The sequence below is a fragment of the Betta splendens genome, chromosome 2, assembly GCF_900634795.4.
Source record: "Betta splendens chromosome 2, fBetSpl5.4, whole genome shotgun sequence".
NCBI lineage: Eukaryota > Metazoa > Chordata > Actinopteri > Anabantiformes > Osphronemidae > Betta > Betta splendens.
In genome coordinates this window covers 21,030,553-21,049,495 of record NC_040882.2, presented here as the reverse complement: position 1 = coordinate 21,049,495, position 18,943 = coordinate 21,030,553, and the positions used below count along the sequence as shown (strand labels likewise).

General features: G+C 48.3%; 1 protein-coding gene across 2 annotated transcripts in view; it reads right to left on the bottom strand.

The window, feature by feature from the left end:
• Positions 1-756: 756 nt before the first annotated feature.
• The window catches only part of LOC114842575 (phosphofurin acidic cluster sorting protein 1-like), a 34,524-nt gene continuing 16,337 nt past the window's right edge, over positions 757-18,943 (bottom strand). The window contains exons 2-24 of one of the 2 annotated variants that reach the window (XM_055506812.1): positions 17,246-17,333; positions 16,668-16,757; positions 16,107-16,232; positions 13,712-13,856; positions 13,525-13,616; positions 12,723-12,800; positions 11,818-11,877; positions 10,825-10,985; positions 10,033-10,126; positions 9,330-9,410; positions 8,923-9,041; positions 8,715-8,850; positions 8,353-8,457; positions 8,177-8,283; positions 7,804-7,958; positions 7,603-7,713; positions 5,549-5,651; positions 5,429-5,471; positions 5,309-5,351; positions 5,090-5,228; positions 4,738-4,976; positions 4,442-4,558; positions 757-4,349 (exon numbers count right to left, since the gene is read on the bottom strand). In XM_055506812.1, the coding sequence (XP_055362787.1) occupies positions 4,231-4,349; positions 4,442-4,558; positions 4,738-4,976; positions 5,090-5,228; positions 5,309-5,351; positions 5,429-5,471; positions 5,549-5,651; positions 7,603-7,713; positions 7,804-7,958; positions 8,177-8,283; positions 8,353-8,457; positions 8,715-8,850; positions 8,923-9,041; positions 9,330-9,410; positions 10,033-10,126; positions 10,825-10,985; positions 11,818-11,877; positions 12,723-12,800; positions 13,525-13,616; positions 13,712-13,856; positions 16,107-16,232; positions 16,668-16,757; positions 17,246-17,333 (2,551 nt within the window). In that variant the 3' untranslated portion in view covers positions 757-4,230. Of the gene's footprint in view, positions 4,350-4,441; positions 4,559-4,737; positions 4,977-5,089; positions 5,229-5,308; positions 5,352-5,428; positions 5,472-5,548; positions 5,652-7,602; positions 7,714-7,803; positions 7,959-8,176; positions 8,284-8,352; positions 8,458-8,714; positions 8,851-8,922; positions 9,042-9,329; positions 9,414-10,032; positions 10,127-10,824; positions 10,986-11,817; positions 11,878-12,722; positions 12,801-13,524; positions 13,617-13,711; positions 13,857-16,106; positions 16,233-16,667; positions 16,758-17,245; positions 17,334-18,943 lie in introns of both variants that reach the window. The other variant, XM_029128197.3, reaches the window with a different exon arrangement.

Below are 18,943 nucleotides of genomic sequence, written 5' to 3'. Positions count from 1 at the left end.
ATACACGCGGTGTTGGCACAGTGCGGTATTTGGACACAACTAGCTATGTCTGTATCCTTCCGCCAGCGGTTGGATCTAGAAAATATGAATAGTTGTCCTCATGACTTTGTTCAAATTCGTTCCTTTTTCAACAAACCTCAAGCTGTATTTTGTTTTTTTATTTTTATGTTTTTTCTACTTGCTTTTTAATCTATCAAAATTACTAATGGAATGAAATATAAAATTTAAATGTTTTAAAATCTCAGTGCCACTTCTTTTATTGTCATTAATAGCACTGTCTAAGCTACAGTCTGTAACAAATTAACAAAGCATTGTAATGTCTGCAGGAAAACCAAAGAAGATCAAATTTCCCCTAAGTCTGTTTGTAGTAAAATTGTGTAATATGTATAATATGCATTCCACTTTCAATAACTAATAACTAATAAGTCATTAGTGGTTATTCATTTTATGAATAATAGCAAGATGTAGGACATGGTTAGAGCCCTTCTTAAAAAAGCAAGCGATGGGGAGGTTATCATTTTTATGTTTGTTTTATTATTATTATTTACTTTAAAGTTCTGTATTTGGACCAAACTTTTTTTCTTTCATTTTAAAAACCCCATTTTTCTTCTTGAAATTTGACAAAGGCTGCTTGTAGTTCATTTTCTGTTACATGAAGGTGCTTTATGGTGCAACTACAATTATAAAATCAGTATTATAGAATAAGCATATTGCAAAGTTGCAAAAGAAATCTAAAAAATAAAGAATTGTCTAAAACAGAGAAAACAAATCAGGAGGATTTTATTAAAAAAATGAATGAAACAATAAACACTTTCACTTTTCATTATACATCTGTTTGACTGACAAATGAATCATGAAAAAGCAGTAATACAAAACATGTTGAATGAACATAAACAAACAAAACTGAGACAAAAAGAACTAAGTACAATGTAACAAGTATCTGATATGTACAAGCCTCATCGTTTATTATAATTATTGTTATAGGCAAAAGGCAAATAAGCTGAAGAAACAATGGCATGTGCAAAAATCGTCTTCACACATCCACGAGCTTGGGAAGCTCTGCTCCCAGCAGAACCTCGTCAGGCAGAATGCTTTCATGAGCAAATACTGTTCCCATGAAGACAGATGGCAAATTTACAAGCTGTGGAGAGCTTTAAGGTGATGTGAGCAGCTAAGCTTAGCGAAGCCTGGTGAAGAACTGCCATCATCAGAGTGACGCGCCTCTGAGGATGGTGGAGAGAAAAGACTGCTGATCACTGACAGAAATTATTGATGGACCAAACAGCTCCTAGTCTCTAAGCCACTGTCACTCACAGACAGAGAAACCATCGTCACAGCTTCACAGGTACAGAGGTACAGGTAAAAAACACACAGGAACGAGTTCAAGACGTACAAAACACCCAGCGATTTCAAAGAGACACTGGTCTAAATGTTACTAGAACAACAGCAGAGGATGGAGAACACTGAAAAACTAGGATCACTTTATTGTTCAGCAGCACCCAAAAACAAACAGAGATTTCTGGGCATTATCCAATTTTCATGCCTTACGTTGGTGAGGGATTTGGTCTGTGTGGTCGCTCTAATGACAGAGTACTGACTCCAATTTGAGTTTAATCAGTGACTGGGTGCGAGCACAAAGTACATCCACAAACCATTTACAAAAGGCTACAGATTTACATCACTGCAATGATCTGATGAGCACTACTAGTGAGGAGCTATTCGTTAGTAAAGGCTGCTTGTAACGGTTACTGGACCTGACATTTCATCAGAGGATGCGACTGTGACGTTGTGAGGGGAAAAGTAAATAAAGAACAAAAGCAAAAAGCTCTTAATGCGTTAGGTAATTAATGTATTAACACGCAAGTGAGCCGTTAATGTCTTAATTTTAATGGCGAAAACCTCTTTTATCCTTTTTAATGACTCATCATCTCAATTTACAGCAAAGCTACGTACTGTTTGTAACCAGCTGCAAAAACAATCATCATATATTTTACACAAACCTAAAAAACTCATTGGTAAAAATGATCTTTTCATTAAGGCATTAAAACAGCTTGGTTGTGACGCCTAATACAGTTTTTTACAATAAAAAGATCACGTATGGGGGAATTTAGGCGTGAAATGATTGTACTCTCTCTTGGTGAAGGTACTGTTTTACTTCATTTTACTAGATTCTTTCTCATTTTGTATAAGTAACCTTATTGTCCAGGAATAACTGAATCCAGCCTCTTTGCAGAGTCCATCCCTCAGTCTGTCTCTCAAGCCCTTGAGTAGTTGTCAGCAACGCAAGCTATCGATCGCCATGTTTCATGATGCATTACTGTTTTCACACAGGTTTTCAGATTCGCTGTTGCCCATTCATGAGAACTATACTAAAATCTAGTTGAGTTACATACAACTAAAAGAGCAGCACATGTAAATAAAGTTTAATACATTCAAACATTAAGGGAATCAGTGATCAAACGAATCAGCGTTTGTTCAGCTGGTCATGAATTAAACAGGGCGAACAAATGGGAGGCTTGAAACCCTTCAGCCTGAAACTGGGTGTAACAGATGCTGCAGACTGTAACGTGGACACAGGAAGGAGCTCGTCACCAAGACAGTGGCATCAACACTACTAAAAAAATAACAGTTCTAATACTTTATGGATGGAGAGCGTCACCGTGTAGCGGACACAAGGCAGATGAGACTGATGAGCTGAAAACCTTCAACACATCATTAGAATCCACCAGCGGAGAAACGTTCTGCTACCGAAAACCAACCCAATCAATTTATTCAGTAACATTTCTTTTTAGTCTGGAGTAGTTTTTAGTTATTTGATGGTAAAATCAGCATTTGCCTTGTGACACACTACAAAGACACACACACACTTACTCACTCACTCTGTCACATGGTAAAAAAGTATTTTTCCCACTGAGTTATTTTTGTTTTGTTTCTGACCACATTACACTTATTTCACCACATACACACACTTGTTACCAGTTACTGTACAGTCACTAATCACCTCACAAGATCCTAGAGAAAGCACGATGCAGACCAGAGCCCATGTAACTGAAACCCAGATGCTCCATTTATATATCGCGTTCATTACACAGTGAATTCTGTTCACTGTGGTTGTTGCTTTAAAAGTTGCCAATCTGTTGCCAATAAAGTCATATTCAGTTCGAGTAGTTCGTTAACATCCTCCTCGTTCAGTTTTCTGTTGCATATTTGGCCGAGGCTGCTTTTAAAAGGATCATCTATATTTTAGTTGCACACACACGGTCCTTGTTTATCCATAAGTGCATAGCAAATAAGAAGATAAAGAAAACTGCACATCACAGGAGCCCCTGCCCTGATTCTGTAACTCTCAACATAAACGTACACTATTCATCACAAAACACCAATAAAGGGAAGGTTTCACTATTTTTCACCAGAGCAATTAAAAGAACACTTCCCATTTATATATATTCTTTTTATATCTTCGTCATTATACACCCAAATGACTTCTTTTGGTTCAGAAATAAAAGTGTTAAACTGTCAGACGGAAGCCCTTGGCATAAAAATATGAATGGGTCTATTTGTAAGGACATGTACAGTGTTTAAACAGGTTGAGCAGAAATTCAACACTTGCCAGACTCTGATTTGACTCTGGGCAGAGTTTCCCCAGTGTTTCCTGCCTCATGCAAACACTGAAGCCCCGTTGCAATAAAATCTGTGTTGAGATACTATTTGTGGCACGCGCGTGGCGCAGCCCGATGGCGCCGAGCATGCATGCGGGGGTCCCAGGCGACCGTCCACGTCTTCACCAAGGGTCGCGGGTCAAACGCTGAGGGTCAGAGGGCAAGAGCTTGAAATCTGTGAGCTGTCGCATGCGGCTGCATTCCATAGAACGGAAACATAAATGGCAGTTAGCTAATGAACTTGTGCTGTGAGCCCCTTGCAAACATGCACACACACACACACACACACACACACACACACACACACACACACACACACACACACACACACACACACACACACACTGTACATTCACGTGTGCATGCACGCACGCCTACACGCTGTAAGGGGCCTTAAAGTGACTAGTAACAGCTCCCCGACACCACCTCCTCTGTCTCCGAACCCTCCGCTAAGAGAAACAAGACGACTGTAGGGAACATGAGACTGAGGAAAGAAAAACAGTTCAGCCACTCGACGTCTTCCAGGAGAATCGGGTCGGGGTCGAGCCGAGGAGTGGAGAGTGGCCCGGCCCTAGGAGGGGGGCTTGCTGTAACCGAAGAGTCCAACGGGCAGGTATTTGACATGAGTGGGCCACTGGGCGGCGAGCTGGAAGAACTTCACGTCGTTCCACTCCACGGCGTCTATCGACACTGAAGGAACGGAAACCGAAAAGTCAGTTGAGCCTGAAGCCACGGTGAACGCGCACACACATCAAAAACAAAATGGAGGCGGTCCACCGTACCCTTCAGGATGGTCTGCTGCGGCTTGGCGGAGCAGATGAGCCGGCTGATGCCTTCAATCACCTGGCTCTTGGAGTCGACATCCTTTTCCTTGGTCTTCTTTCCCAAGAAGATGGGAACTTCAGGAGAAAATGGGAGTTCAGTCACGTAGCAAGAACACAGGTCGTAACGAATACACACATTGATATTGATTAGATAGCGATAAATAAATAAATAAAGTTTTCTGTTCAGTAGATCTTTATACATATATTTGCATATGGACAGACACCGTGTAACACCTATCTATTGTCCATCTCACCCTTCTTGTTCTTCTCCTTGGTGACCACCGTCATGGCCATAGTGTTGACCTGGGCCTGCGGGTCGGTGGCGCCCCCACCTGGCAGCCTGCTGACCTGCAGGGAGCGGAAGGCGCTCTTCAGCGTGTTCTTGCAGCCGGTGTCGCGCCGCTCGCCCTCCCGCCGCTTCTCGGCCAGCGAGGCCAACCAGTAGTCCACCTGCAGCCCAATGGCGTCCACGCCGTGAGACATGCTGGGGCTTCTATGCGTCAGAAAAGAATGTCATATAAAACACACTGTCTTCAGTGCCATTACATAACGAACACTGTGTGAACTGTCAGGATTTAAGAATAAAAAGGACCAGGACATGTTTACCCTTGTACTGTGAGGACGCTGCCCATGGAGGGGGAGGAGGGCGGAGTGGCCGCCTCCTTGATCATCCCAGAGGGGGAGCCGTGGGACGGGGGGGACGTGGAGGGGACGGCGAGGCTCACAGCCACGCCCTCCTCCGTGTCTGCTCGGTGGACATGACACGGGGACATGTTAGAGCGCTGTCTGTGTGAGAGCTGAGACGTGTTGAAAACGAGCACCCACCTGTCAGAGAAGAGCCGGACTCGATGAGGCCGACCTTCACCACCTGGAAAACAAGCGCTGATGTGAGCGGGACGTTCACATGGCAGGGAGGAGCATGTGTGTGGAGGAGTGGAGTCTTACCCCAATGAAAGGAATGAACTTCTGGTAGGACTCCTCCTCTCGCCTTAAAACAGAGAAAGGCAACAGACGTCAATACAAAGGCTGCTGTAAAAACACACACTGAGCGGTGCCTGTACTCACGTCCTGTGTTTGCAGGTGAGCATGGCCTCGGCGATGGGCAGCTGATGCGTCACAGTTGCCCCGCTGATGTACTGGGAGATTCTACCTGCGACGTCCAGCTGATCTGGATCCCACAGAAAAAAAACATGCATGGGTGAAAAGCGAACACACGAGTCTGACAGACTCTGATGGGAGCGTGTGGAGGGTTCTGATGGAAGCGTGTGGAGGGTTCTGATGGAAGTGTGTGGAGGGTTCTGATGGGAGCGTGTGGAGGGTTCTGAGTGTGTGGAGGGTTCTGATGGAAGCGTGTGGAGGGTTCTGATGGGAGCGTGTGGAGGGTTCTGAGCGTGTGGAGGGTTCTGATGGGAGCGTGTGGAGGGTTCTGATGGGAGCGTGTGGAGGGTTTTGATGGAAGCGTGTGGAGGGTTCTGAGCGTGTGGAGGGTTCTGATGGAAGCGTGTGGAGGGTTCTGATGGGAGCGTGTGGAGGGTTCTGATGGGAGCGTGTGGAGGGTTCTGAGCGTGTGGAGGGTTCTGATGGAAGCGTGTGGAGGGTTCTGATGGGAGCGTGTGGAGGGTTCTGATGGGAGTGTGTGGAGGGTTCTGAGTGTGTGGAGGGTTCTGATGGGAGCGTGTGGAGGGTTCTGATGGGAGCGTGTGGAGGGTTCTGATGGGAGCGTGTGGAGGGTTCTGATGGGAGCGTGTGGAGGGTTCTGAGCGTGTGGAGGGTTCTGATGGGAGCGTGTGGAGGGTTCTGAGCGTGTGGAAGGTTCTGATGGAAGCGTGTGGAGGGTTCTGATGGGAGCGTGTGGAGGGTTCTGAGTGTGTGGAGGGTTCTGATGGAAGCGTGTGGAGGGTTCTGATGGGATCGCGTGTGGAGGGTTCTGATGGAAGCGTGTGGAGGGTTCTGATGGAAGCGTGTGGAGGGTTCTGATGGGAGCGTGTGGAGGGTTCTGAGCGTGTGGAGGGTTCTGATGGGAGCGTGTGGAGGGTTCTGATGGGAGCGTGTGGAGGGTTCTGATGGGAGCGTGTGGAGGGTTCTGAGCGTGTGGAAGGTTCTGATGGAAGCGTGTGGAGGGTTCTGATGGGAGCGTGTGGAGGGTTCTGAGTGTGTGGAGGGTTCTGATGGAAGCGTGTGGAGGGTTCTGATGGAAGCGTGTGGAGGGTTCTGATGGGAGCGTGTGGAGGGTTCTGAGTGTGTGGAGGGTTCTGATGGAAGCGTGTGGAGGGTTCTGATGGAAGCGTGTGGAGGGTTCTGATGGGAGCGTGTGGAGGGTTCTGATGGGAGCGTGTGGAGGGTTCTGATGGAAGTGTGTGGAGGGTTCTGATGGGAGCGTGTGGAGGGTTCTGAGCGTGTGGAGGGTTCTGATGGGAGCGTGTGGAGGGTTCTGATGGAAGCGTGTGGAAGGTTCTGATGGGAGCGTGTGGAGGGTTCTGATGGAAGCGTGTGGAGGGTTCTGATGGGAGCGTGTGGAGGGTTCTGAGTGTGTGGAGGGTTCTGATGGAAGCGTGTGGAGGGTTCTGATGGAAGCGTGTGGAAGGTTCTGATGGAAGCGTGTGGAGGGTTCTGATGGGAGCGTGTGGAGGGTTCTGATGGAAGCGTGTGGAGGGTTCTGATGGAAGCGTGTGGAGGGTTCTGATGGGAGCGTGTGGAGGGTTCTGATGGGAGCGTGTGGAGGGTTCTGATGGAAGTGTGTGGAGGGTTCTGATGGGAGCGTGTGGAGGGTTCTGAGCGTGTGGAGGGTTCTGATGGGAGCGTGTGGAGGGTTCTGATGGAAGCGTGTGGAAGGTTCTGATGGGAGCGTGTGGAGGGTTCTGATGGAAGCGTGTGGAGGGTTCTGATGGGAGCGTGTGGAGGGTTCTGATGGGAGCGTGTGGAGGGTTCTGATGGAAGTGTGTGGAGGGTTCTGATGGGAGCGTGTGGAGGGTTCTGAGCGTGTGGAGGGTTCTGATGGAAGCGTGTGGAGGGTTCTGATGGAAGCGTGTGGAAGGTTCTGATGGAAGCGTGTGGAGGGTTCTGATGGGAGCGTGTGGAGGGTTCTGATGGGATCGCGTGTAAAGTTCTGACGGTGCCACCTGTCTGCGGCGGCTCCGAGCGGCTGAACACGTCTCTCCAGGCCCCGTCCAGGAAGGAGGCGTTGTAGCGGTTGTCAAGGGCTCCAAGGTGCTTAGCGACTGGATGGGAGCCTGGAAGATGGAGAGAAAAGTGAACTGCACCCCTCCATAGTCTGACAGCGGGAGCGGGAGCTTCTGATCACCATGGAAACGCTGGCTCACCCAGAGGCACCACCAGGAAGCGCATGTGGTTGAGCCAGTCCGAGGTCTTGTTGGCGAGCTGGGTGACGAAGAACTGCAGGATGGCCCCGAGGTAGCTCTGACTGCCCACCGCCGCCACCTTCACGGCTCTGGGCATGGACGAGTTACAGTTACAGCTGATGAGGGAGAGAGAGCGGGGACGTTAGGTCAGCAGAAGGCACCGGTGAATGAAAGATGAGGGTAAAGAGCATTAGCAGATGAGGGCGTTGAGAAGGAGGGGAAGTCATGAGGGGTCAGAAACCTAAGCCTCAGAGCGGAGAACGGCACGAGGCAGATCAGACCCTGCAACAGAAGCACTCTGAATGGTCACTGCTCCAAAAGGGCAAACGCTCACAATTTCTGGATGCGCGTGAGCACGGCCGACAGCACCGCCTGGATTTCAGCCGGCGAACACGTGCACACCACCGGGTGCCTCTGCACCTGGAGCTGCTCTGCAACGTACTGCAACAAAGGAGCGCAGGCGTGAGAACAGGGAACGGTGCTCAGAGAGCGGCCTCGGGCGCCGCCTACCTGCCCCTGCCAGTCCGTGGCGTTCACCAGGATCAGGCTCTCTGGCAGCGCCGAGTCCGACACCAGGATCTGGTTCAGCTGATCGTACACGGCCTTCCTGAGAAGCTGCACACACACGGACACACGCACACACACGAACCGCCTCCAGTCAGACGTTTTCTCTTCAAATGACTCACCAGCACATACATAATTCATTTTTGGGAGTCAGACGTTATCAGGGTGCGTGTTCTTTACTTTAGGCAAAGACAAAGGGGACACAGAACAAAGGCAGCTGTTTCTGCGCTCACCCTCAGCTCCAGCCACTCTGTGCAACCCCCTGCTTTCTTTATTTGTGTTTACTCATGGTGCCGGCCCGGGCGTACCTGTGTGCTGTGGCCCAGCTCCGGGGACCTCTCTGAGTCCGAGCTGTTGGTCCGTTCGCTCAGAGGCTTGGACGGCTGTCGCTCCTTCATGGGCGTGTTGATGCGCTTCTGTCGGGGCGTGTGGCCTCCATCCAGCCTGAGGAGGAAGCCAGCGGGATGTTTTACCGTGTACTCGCACACAGGCCGAGTTTTAGCGGATACCGGGTACCTTGGTGACGGCATGCTGTGCGTTTCACTTTTGCTGCTCTTCATGGGCGTACGCGGCTTCTCTGCCACAGACACGGTGATGGAGGGGCCCTCAGGGAACAGCTCCTGGTCAGGCAGCTCCTACACACACACACACACACACACACACACACACACACACACACACACACACACACACACACACACACACACACACACACACACACACACACACACACACACACACACAGAGTGAAAAAGACAAACTGAGCTGCAGGAGAGTCCTCTTTCGGTGCTTAATCACTCTAGTTTTTGCTTTTTCTCTCAGCACAGATGGCAGCAAATTCCCCTCAGAGTGATATTAACAAAGTCCCTGTCACACCATTCATTCACTGTCACACACACACACACGCACACACGCACTCGTACCAGCGTGTCCGTCTCAGACAGGGCCTCCTCCAGGTTGCGGCTGCGAGAGGTTTTCATCTTCTCCAGAGGAGGCTGCTCCCCCTGCTGGAGAGACGGGGAACAACAGCCGGTGAGCGTCAGCGAACAACAGAAGTCATAAAGAAGCCGCACTAGGCGCTGGTCTTCATAGAAGCCAGACAAAACGTGTCCCAGTAATGAAGCGGAGTTAAAACGTGTTTCCGGCGGCAGCCACAACACGGTGAAAGGAGGCGCTGCAGCTGTTGGAAGCCAGCGAACGCCATTCATTCAGCTCAACGAGCGCAGGCGCTTTGCATGGAGCTGCTGGGTCTGTGCTCCATTAAGGAAACACAAGTCAGATCGGTCCTTTCAGACCGGCTACGCGCTGCCCCCCCGCGGGGCACGTGTAGACAGGCGATGGCTCCACTGAGCGGCGCTTCATGTTACTGTGACTCTACTCTTTTATTGCGGCGCCGCTCGTTCACCTGTGAGCGTGAAGCGCTTCACGCGGAGCGTTAGTGTCACTGGAGTTTACGCCTCAGCTGCGTGTCGCACTTTACACACAGAGGCAGACACTTTCGAAGGAGCCATAAAGATTTACAGCAGCTGAGACGTGGAGGAGGAATCAGTTGACTCAAACGTCCCTCAGCTCCAACGCTGCAGCTCAAACGCCTCAGCGCCGCTTCCCATGGACGCAGATACTCACTGGGCTGAAAGTGTCGCGGCCCAAACTGCCCTTGCTGTTCAGGCTGCCGATCTCCGTCTGTGAGCTGGACTGAGACATCCCCTCGAAGAACGGCCTGATTAAAACAAAGGGATGATTAAATGATTCTCGTCTGCTCTTTTTCAAATATTCTTACTTTGTTTTGTTTTCCACAAATTCTTTCTGTTCCTATTTCATCTGTTCATTTAAATAGAACTTCCTTGTTCTTACTCACCCATTTTGGATTTTTATTTATAAATATTTTTAAGTTATAAATGTCTTAATATAATTAATCCCCCAAAAAGCGACACCACACACCAAAATAACATATCACAAAGAGAAGCTGTTCCCCTCTTGCGGCACCGTGTGTTTACAACATAAAAGCCACTTTAGAGCTTCAAGCTGTGCTGTTAGTGTGATTTCATTTTTATTTTTAGAGCCTGTTAAAAGTAGGAATTTTAGGCCATTTTATGTTCTGTTCTCCATTTCTGTCTGAAGCACATTATTAAGAATCGGCCTGTTTTTGAACTTATTGCCATTTAATTAGGAAAAATACTTTTCTTCAAAAATAAGGTTATTTAAAAAGACCACTTGACATAATAATTTGATTATGAGAATTTGGTTCTCAGTGACCCAGTTGTGCTTGAAGCAAAGCTTTATATGCCTGTTATACCCGATTTTGCCAACAGAGGGCGCGCTGAATTGCGGCTGGAGAAAGCTGACAGTGATTCCGGTGTGAGAGCACCAAGCGTTTGTGTTGGTTTGTGAGGCTGAGGTGTCTATTGGTGGCTGTACCTCAGCTTGGGCTTGGGTGTGCTGAGGATGCTGTCGGTCTCCTCCAGCTCCGGCCCGCTGTCACTGGGATTGTACATCTCCAGACTGTCGTAGAGCTCGTCCAGGTCCTCCTCCACCTCCTGGATCTGCTCCCTGGACACGTGCTCCAAGCCAAAGCCGACCTGGAGGACGCGGACGAGAAACCGTGAGCAACAAGAGGACAGTCTGGACACGCAGCACTGGTGTCATTCATCTAAACAGGACTTTTAGCATTTGCGTGTGAAGAGCAGTAAGTTCAACCCTGAACAGAACAGAGATGTGACGGATCCTCCTGCTGACTGACCCTGAGCCTCCACATTTGGTGCCAGCTGTTTACATACCACAACAACTTTAATATCAGAGCCAAGTGTCCCACTGCACTTGAAGGCACCAATAAAAAGCTGTGCAGACCAGCAGGTGGCTGTAAACAAAGATGATTTGTGCGCCAACACTTCTTCAGTTTAATATTTAATATTTAATTCTTAGTGCTCGTCTTGTTTCTAGAGGTAAAATAAAGTGAGAACCTTTAAAATGAACCCAAAACATTGAAGCAGAGTCAGACTGTAAACTGTCAGTACGTGTTAGTAACCTGGGGATTTGTGGCATATGAATCTAACCTGAAAACCATCAATTATGCTGTTATTATTTAGTAGGTACACACACACACACACACACACACACACACACACACACACACACACACACACACACACACACACACACACACACACACACACACACACACACACACACACACACACACACCACTGTTCTATTTTAATCTACAGTATTTAGTGTGGTTTGAGTTGCCAGCTGACTCTCTGTTGTTCTGCCACATCTCTCCCACGTGCCTCCAAGTGTCTTCAAAGCTAAACTCAAATACACTTTCAGCATCAGCTCTGAAGCTCAAACAAACAGAGTCCTGCACATTAGCCTGAAGAGGAGACGTCGAGCGAGGAAAGACGCTGCTCCTACCTCATCGCTGACTTTAAACCTTTTCAGCAGCGCCACGAACTTCTGCTTGATGTTTGGTTGCTGCGGAGCAAGAAAATGAAAAAAAAAAAGACAGTTAACGTGACACATTCACATTTTTATGTGTGTGACAAACGAGATTTATGGATTTATGACAGGAGCAACATGTTGCATGACTCAGACCGTGGTTACAGATATTTCTGTAGCAGCTCAGGGATTTACTTGGTAGTTACAGACGCCATTTATTTTGGCTGCACAGTGTTGATCTAAATAAAACCATAAAGTTAAACCTCAAAACCTGCAGTAACTGGAAACAACAGAAACATGTAAATACATGATGAACTAAGCTGAAGAGAGAGAGCGAAGCAGAAGGAGTTATGAGCCAACGAGCAGATGATGATGAGGATGATGACGACGATGATGACTTATATTCTAACTGATATCAACTGCATGTCTTCATGAAAACAAACTTGATGCACATTATGCACATAAATGATTGCTGCTGGAGGCGGAGGAGGGCCGGTTGGACTGGGACCCGGCCTTCCAGCTGCAGCGCACGGCGCTCTGTCACTGCAGCAGCGAGCGGCTTGTGTTCACTCGTCTCAATGTTTCCCCTGGAAAATTGGTCTGAATTACAAGTATCGAAAGCAAAGGGGAGAAAATGGATTTCTACGAAACCCCAGCAGGAGGAGGGGGGACACGGTGACAGGTGGAGGAGAGGTTGAGTGAGGCGAGGCAGGAAGCAGGGGTTGTGTGTGTGTGTTTGTGTGTGTGTGGGGGGGGGGGTCTGGGCCCTCGTCCGGTCGAATCGAATTCATTTGTGCCTTTTCGCAGAGCGAGTTGCGCTGTAAATTGCTTTCCAGACTAAACAAGCGCCGACAAAGGCAGGCTGGGAAAGTTCCTCTTACTCTGGTGATGGCGGCGTTGGACGGCAGCTTACGCCTCGGCTTCTTCTTCCTCACCTCCTCCTCATCATCGTCCAGATACTGAAAGTCACAAAGGGAGAAATGTTTAGATCAGGACTTAAAAGAACGTGTCTGGAATTAATTTACAGGCTGAAGCCACTCGCTCCAGTCGTGGTGCTTTCTTTTTCTTTCCACGCCCTCTTTATCTTTCATATTCCCTCCATTCCCCCTTTCAGTCTTTTTCAATCCAAGCCTTGTTCCTCCTCTTATCGCGATCCGCTGTCTGTGCTCCTTTCAATCTCTGGCACCGATGGGCCCATCGCGTTTCCTCTTCCATCCCCCATAATCCCAGAAAGAAGGTGACACAACAAAAAATAAATGGGAAAGCTGTGTGCTGACGCTCACCCCGGCGCGTTTCTGAACTTGTCCCCTGCTGATTTAATACTGAACCGACTGAAGAAATGGGGCAAAAGCAAATAAGCCATTCAGTTTGAGCACCCGCGGATTTTCTTCGCTCGTTCACACTTAGACAGGGAAAATGTTTCATTTTCTATTGACGGTTTCCAACAGTTAGAATATTTTTAATAAATGTATCTTCCAAATCATATGTTCTGCTGAGATACAGTTGCTTATTTCAACTATTTCTTGACTGATTGGGTGATAACACCCACATACACACACTGGCCACTTTATTAGGTACACCTCAGCTTTAAAAGTAAACCTTTCATTTTTAGCACAGGGCAAATCAGCTGGTGCTGTAACCCATTGCATGTTTGTCTCAGGACTAATGCCATGCTAAACTCACCTGTCCATGTATAGGGTCATCGCTGCCCTCCTGCTCTGACGAGTAGCTCTCTTCCTCTTCCTCAGAGTAGTTGTCGATGTCTGGAGATCGATCTGGTGGAAGATGAAAGGCAGCAGAATGAGGCGGGTGGGATGGGGACCGTCCTAGGAAGGGTCAGACGGTGGGAGCACAGCAAATGTGTCCTCACCAGACATCTTGGCCTTGGGTCCCTCGTGGTCGATGGGCTGGCTGGACAGGGAGTAGACTCTGATCTCAGCGACGGGCACCGAGGCGTCCTTCAGCTGGCTGTGGAGCCCCAGGACCTGGGCTCCCTCACTAGGATGCTGCATCACCTGAGAGCAGGAACAACGGGTGACGCGGGCTGCGATCGCAACCTGAAATCTCTTTAGGGTGGTTTGCAACAGGTAATAAACTGTTACAGTTCATTAGAAATAGGTTGTTGTTCAGAGGCATCAACTTTTCCATACGCTCACAAAAGCATGACTGAGAGAGGAAGAGGAAGAGAGACAGAGGAAGAGAGCCCTGCAGCAGGCGAGACGCAGACACAAAGGTTGGGAGGAATGAGGACAGATGTGAAGAAGAGGGTGACAAGGAAACAACAAGTAGCAGCCGGGGATTAGGAGAAAAAAGAAACCACAGCCTGTCACTTGAGACAACTGATAAAAATGTGACGAGGCTGCGGCAGCATCCTGCAGAGAGAGAGAGTGTGTGTGTGTGTGTGTGTGTGTGTGTGTGTGTGTGTGTGTGTGTGTGTGTGTGTGTGTGTGTGTGTGTGTGTGTGTGTGTGTGTGTGTCTGAGTTCATGAATCCTGGCCAGCTCATCATGGAGGCAGCCCTACCCACACATTAAAGAGCCGTAGCCTGCGTTCTGCTAACCTGCTCGCTTTCTAAACGCAGCTCCTCTCGACCGTTTGCCAGTCAGAAAATGCAATTATGCAAATGTGACGAGGCCGACGCGAGGATGCAACGCGCATAACTCACGGGAAACACGGCTGCGTGTGTACGTTTTTGTTATATGGTTAGCTTTCTCCATGAAGCCATCGCGCCTGCTGATGGATTCACTGCAGGTTCGTCGTTAAAAGTCCACCGCAGCTTTTTAAAAGCCCATTTAAAGAAACTCAGTCAAACCTCTGCATCAACCGATGTGACGCGTTACTTGCTTCTTCCCTCAAACATCTTTGAGATAATTACAGCTTTTAAGAGCGGCTATTTTATTTTCCTGCCATGTGCTCTGGGTAACAGAGGCAGCAAAGTGAAATCTGAGGGAAGTCAAGTTGCCACTTTAATGGAAAAGAAGCAAAGCTGCTAAAGCAAGTCCTGTTAGAAAGCAATGAATTAAAGTGCTGGAAGTAATGAGCGTGTGAACTGGAAGCAGGAGCTGACAGAAGCCATTAAAGGGAAAACATCCCACTTAAATTAAAATGCTTTCTATCTGGTCAGTCATAAACAGAACAAAAACTGAAAAACAAAAGCTACCAATAAAATCATGTGGCGTCGCATAAAACCTTATAGACACCATTCGAACGTAGAATATCAAACATCTGAAAGCAGAAAACTGACAAGTACAGTACCGTACTCATGATCTTATTTTTTCCTCTTTCACATTAATAAGCACAACTCCAGGTAAACGGCTGTCGTGTCCTTCGCCTGCTGTCAAAACCTGTTGATAGAACCTCCTGTCGCAGCATCATAACAGGCTGGAACGTTTCACTTCAAGACGCCTTTTCATTAGGAAAGGCCGTTTGGCTCACGGTGGTTCAGCGTGTACTTGTACTGCTTGTACTCAGATAATTTCGCTGTTGTATTTTGCCTTAATTGCGTTTCAAGTTTCGAACAGAGCAAACCGACTGATCAGCCTTGCATTTCTGTGCATAGTGTTTTTTTTTTGTGCCAGTTGGTTTGAGGCGTTTTAGGCTGTAAAAGCTTCACCGTCCACATGTGCACACACACGTACCACATAAATCAAAGAGCCTTTTATAACCGCTTCCTACTGTGGCGGACGGAGAATGGGAAAAGCTTTTGGCGAAAGAGGCTACAATTTAATTGGAGGTTTGATTTATGGTGACATTTGCGGTGGCTGAGGACAGAACGCTGGGCCAAAGATCCGAATCCAATGTCTGCTTTTAAAGTGCACTCGCTCCAATTGAGTTTAGACCAAGGTTAGATGAAGGGCAGCACTAAAAATAGTTTACAAAAGGCACCGCTATGAATAAAAGTTATTATTATGAGTGTGAGTGAAGATCACTTGGGTTATTCTAGTTTAGACTGGAGGACACTGGGGGAACAGAGTCACACCAAGGCTGCACTGAGGCAGGAAGCAGAGGCCGAGTGTTTAGGGAAACGGGCCTGTAGCGGGTAGTTTGTTGGGTCAACAGTTCACATCAGCTGGGACGTCCACTCCGCTGACGCAGCAACTCGCAGACGACGTGTCCTCAGACACGCAGCTTAACCTTAATCTGCTGCTGTGGAGGTGACCAGGGCCTAAAAGGCACAAAGCCTTCACCCAGTATCGTCCTATGGAGCCACTCGTCTACAAGTTCTGATAACAGATTTATTAGTTAGACCACTCGCATGTGCGATACCTCGGCCATGTTGATGAGTCCCAGCGCCAGAGTCTTGTAGCCCAGGATGGTGCGGTTCTTGTATCGCTTCCGCCGCTGCAGCATGATCTGAAGCTTGTTTGCATCTCGCTTCAGGAAGTGCGGGTACTGCGGGTTAAACACATAAACACATACATTAGCAGGTGATGTCTGAGTGGTGGGTGACTCACCCATTAGACCGGACACTAACTAACCGTCACACTCGCTGACCGGACGTCTCCACGAGTGGAACAAACCAGCTCCTGTGACAAAGTTCAAAGCCATGAAATCTCTCTGCTGCGCCTTTAATAAGCTGCCTGCACATGCACTGTTGTCTAGTTTAGTGCACTTGACCTCTAGGCTGCATTTAGACATGTGAGAACTGGAAAAGGATGGTTTGTATCAGGACGTCTGGTGCAGGTAGCATCTGCACTGTGTGCACTTTAACAGGTTGAGTGAGCTCAACACAGGGCTGACAAAAACACGTATGCAAAATTCAAGACGAAGTCGTGCTTTGCTTGTGCCTGACTGACAGGCCGACGACCTCTGACCCCTCGTCTTTACCTGCAGGGAGAAGGTGAGCTGCAGGTCTGTCTCCGTCAGACCTGCTGAAGCCAGCAGGATCTCGTTGGAGCGCAGGATTCGCTTGGAGCCCTGAGGAGGAGACACACAGAGAAAAGACAAAATCATGAGAGGAGGAAGAAGTGTGTGTGTGTGTGTGTGTGTGTGTGTGTGTGTGTGTGTGTGTGTGTGTGTGTGTGTGTGTGTGTGTGTGTGTGGAGTCAAAACAATGAACTCTTATCAACCACATGCTGAGAGGAGCGTGGGAGCGAAGGAGGCCAAGAACGAGGGAGGCATGGAAGATGAAATTGACTGATAGGAGGGAGCAGCGAGGGCAGATTGAGGAAGTGGAAGAAAAACGCAAACGGCTCAAAGTGGATTTCGTGCCAGAAATAGAGAACTTAGATTTACTCAGATAGAAAACAAGATGAAGGCAAAGACGAGAGAAAACAAGCAACAAAGCTGGAAAATGGGAGCGAAGCCACAGCGCTAAAGTGTAAACATCTTAAAAGGGTTTAAGTTGGAAAAGAGCAGGAAACATCCTTGCTGCTCACACATTAAAGCCTCTTGTTGCCTCGTACCTGCAGTTTGACAGCAATGACCACAGACGTGAGGTCTTTATCCAGCTCCTTCAGCATGATCAGCTTCTTCAGGGTCAGGTTGAAGAGCCTGTGGCAGACATGGAGGACAAGGAAGAGATCAGGGCTAATGCTAAGCTCAACAACTCCATTCATCACAATAAATGACACCATGAACCAAAGTAGCTTTTTTATGCTTGGGTCAACTCCTGATGCAGTGGCTCCTGTAACCGTGGTTACATCTGCTCCTGCATCCTGCTGGATGCTGCCCATTTAAGAAACATTACACCTCAGCTACAAGTTTCCACTTTGCACAAACACATTAAAATGCACACAGAGTACGACTCGAGACAAAGCAAGACACACACACACACACACACACACACACACACACACACACACACACACACACACACACACACACACACACACACACACACACACACACACACACACAAAAACAGAGATGCTTAAACGCACAAGAGCAGAAGCAATTAAAAAACCAATATGGAGTCAGAAAAAGACCAATGCATCACACCCAAACAGCAGCTGTACAGCCAGGGGTCATTCTGCTCAATAATTTATCTCCAGGGCTTCAGAGACAAAAAGAAAACCACAAAAATAGCACCGGCGGCGATCTCAACATAAGAGAAAACAAAGGGGGAAAAAAACAGAGGTAGGAAAAAGGCAAACACAAACAGACCGGAGAGAAGAAAGGGAAAGAATAAGACGTGGAAGATGATGAATACGAAATGTGGAGACAGCAACAAATACCGGGGAGGAAACAACAAGCAGACAAAGGATGCAGAGCAGAGGAGGGAGGAACGGGACGAGGAAATCGAGGACGGCATCAGCGGAAAAGAGAGATCCGGAGATGACAGAGGCCGACACAATGCGATAAGCTAAAGATGAACTGTCTGACACTGCGCACAGAAAAAGAGAAAGCGTCTGCTTTGTTCCCCAGAACAGTCTGACTTCATTTAGAGGAGCAGAGAAAGCAACAACGCCGATGTGACTGAAATGTGCGACGCAAGGAGAGATTTGAAGGCAGTGAGCCGTGAAAAGCATTTGGTTCTGTGTTTACTTTGCATAATTTGAAGTAGAAACATCAACAGCAGAGAGAAAACTCAATTATAGTCTTTACATCTGGATCTAAACATAATACATACACTCACACACAGAAATAGGTAGAAGGAGAATGAGCTGGAATAATATGGAGATGCAGAGATCAGGCAGAGGTTAGTGACAAACAGCCGTCACCAACACCTCTGCAGCACCAGCTCCTCGCTTCAAACCCACTCATCTCTGCCTTTCATTTTCCCCTCGCACCGCGGCGGACGAGTGGCCTCCGCCGCTGACGCAACAGCCGAAAAAAACCCGTTCTCGATCACGAGGCTGCGCGAGATCAAAGCGGAGCGGCCGAAGCCATGAAGAAAAATCCCAGCGCGCGTCTGCACCGACCAGACGGCCTCCGCCGAGTGGAACCAATCAGGACGGAGAAGAGGCCGGAGGTCAATTAGAGACGGGGGCTGAAGCACCTGAGCGTGAGCCCGTCAGCGGGGAGAGAGGAGACAGAGGGAAACAAGGATACAGACCAAGACCCAAGACGCCGCCGCAGCGACAGAACCTCAATTTACCAGCACACGAACCGTAATCAGCGGCTCAGTGGATCATTACTTGCAACGGCTGAACGAACCCAAA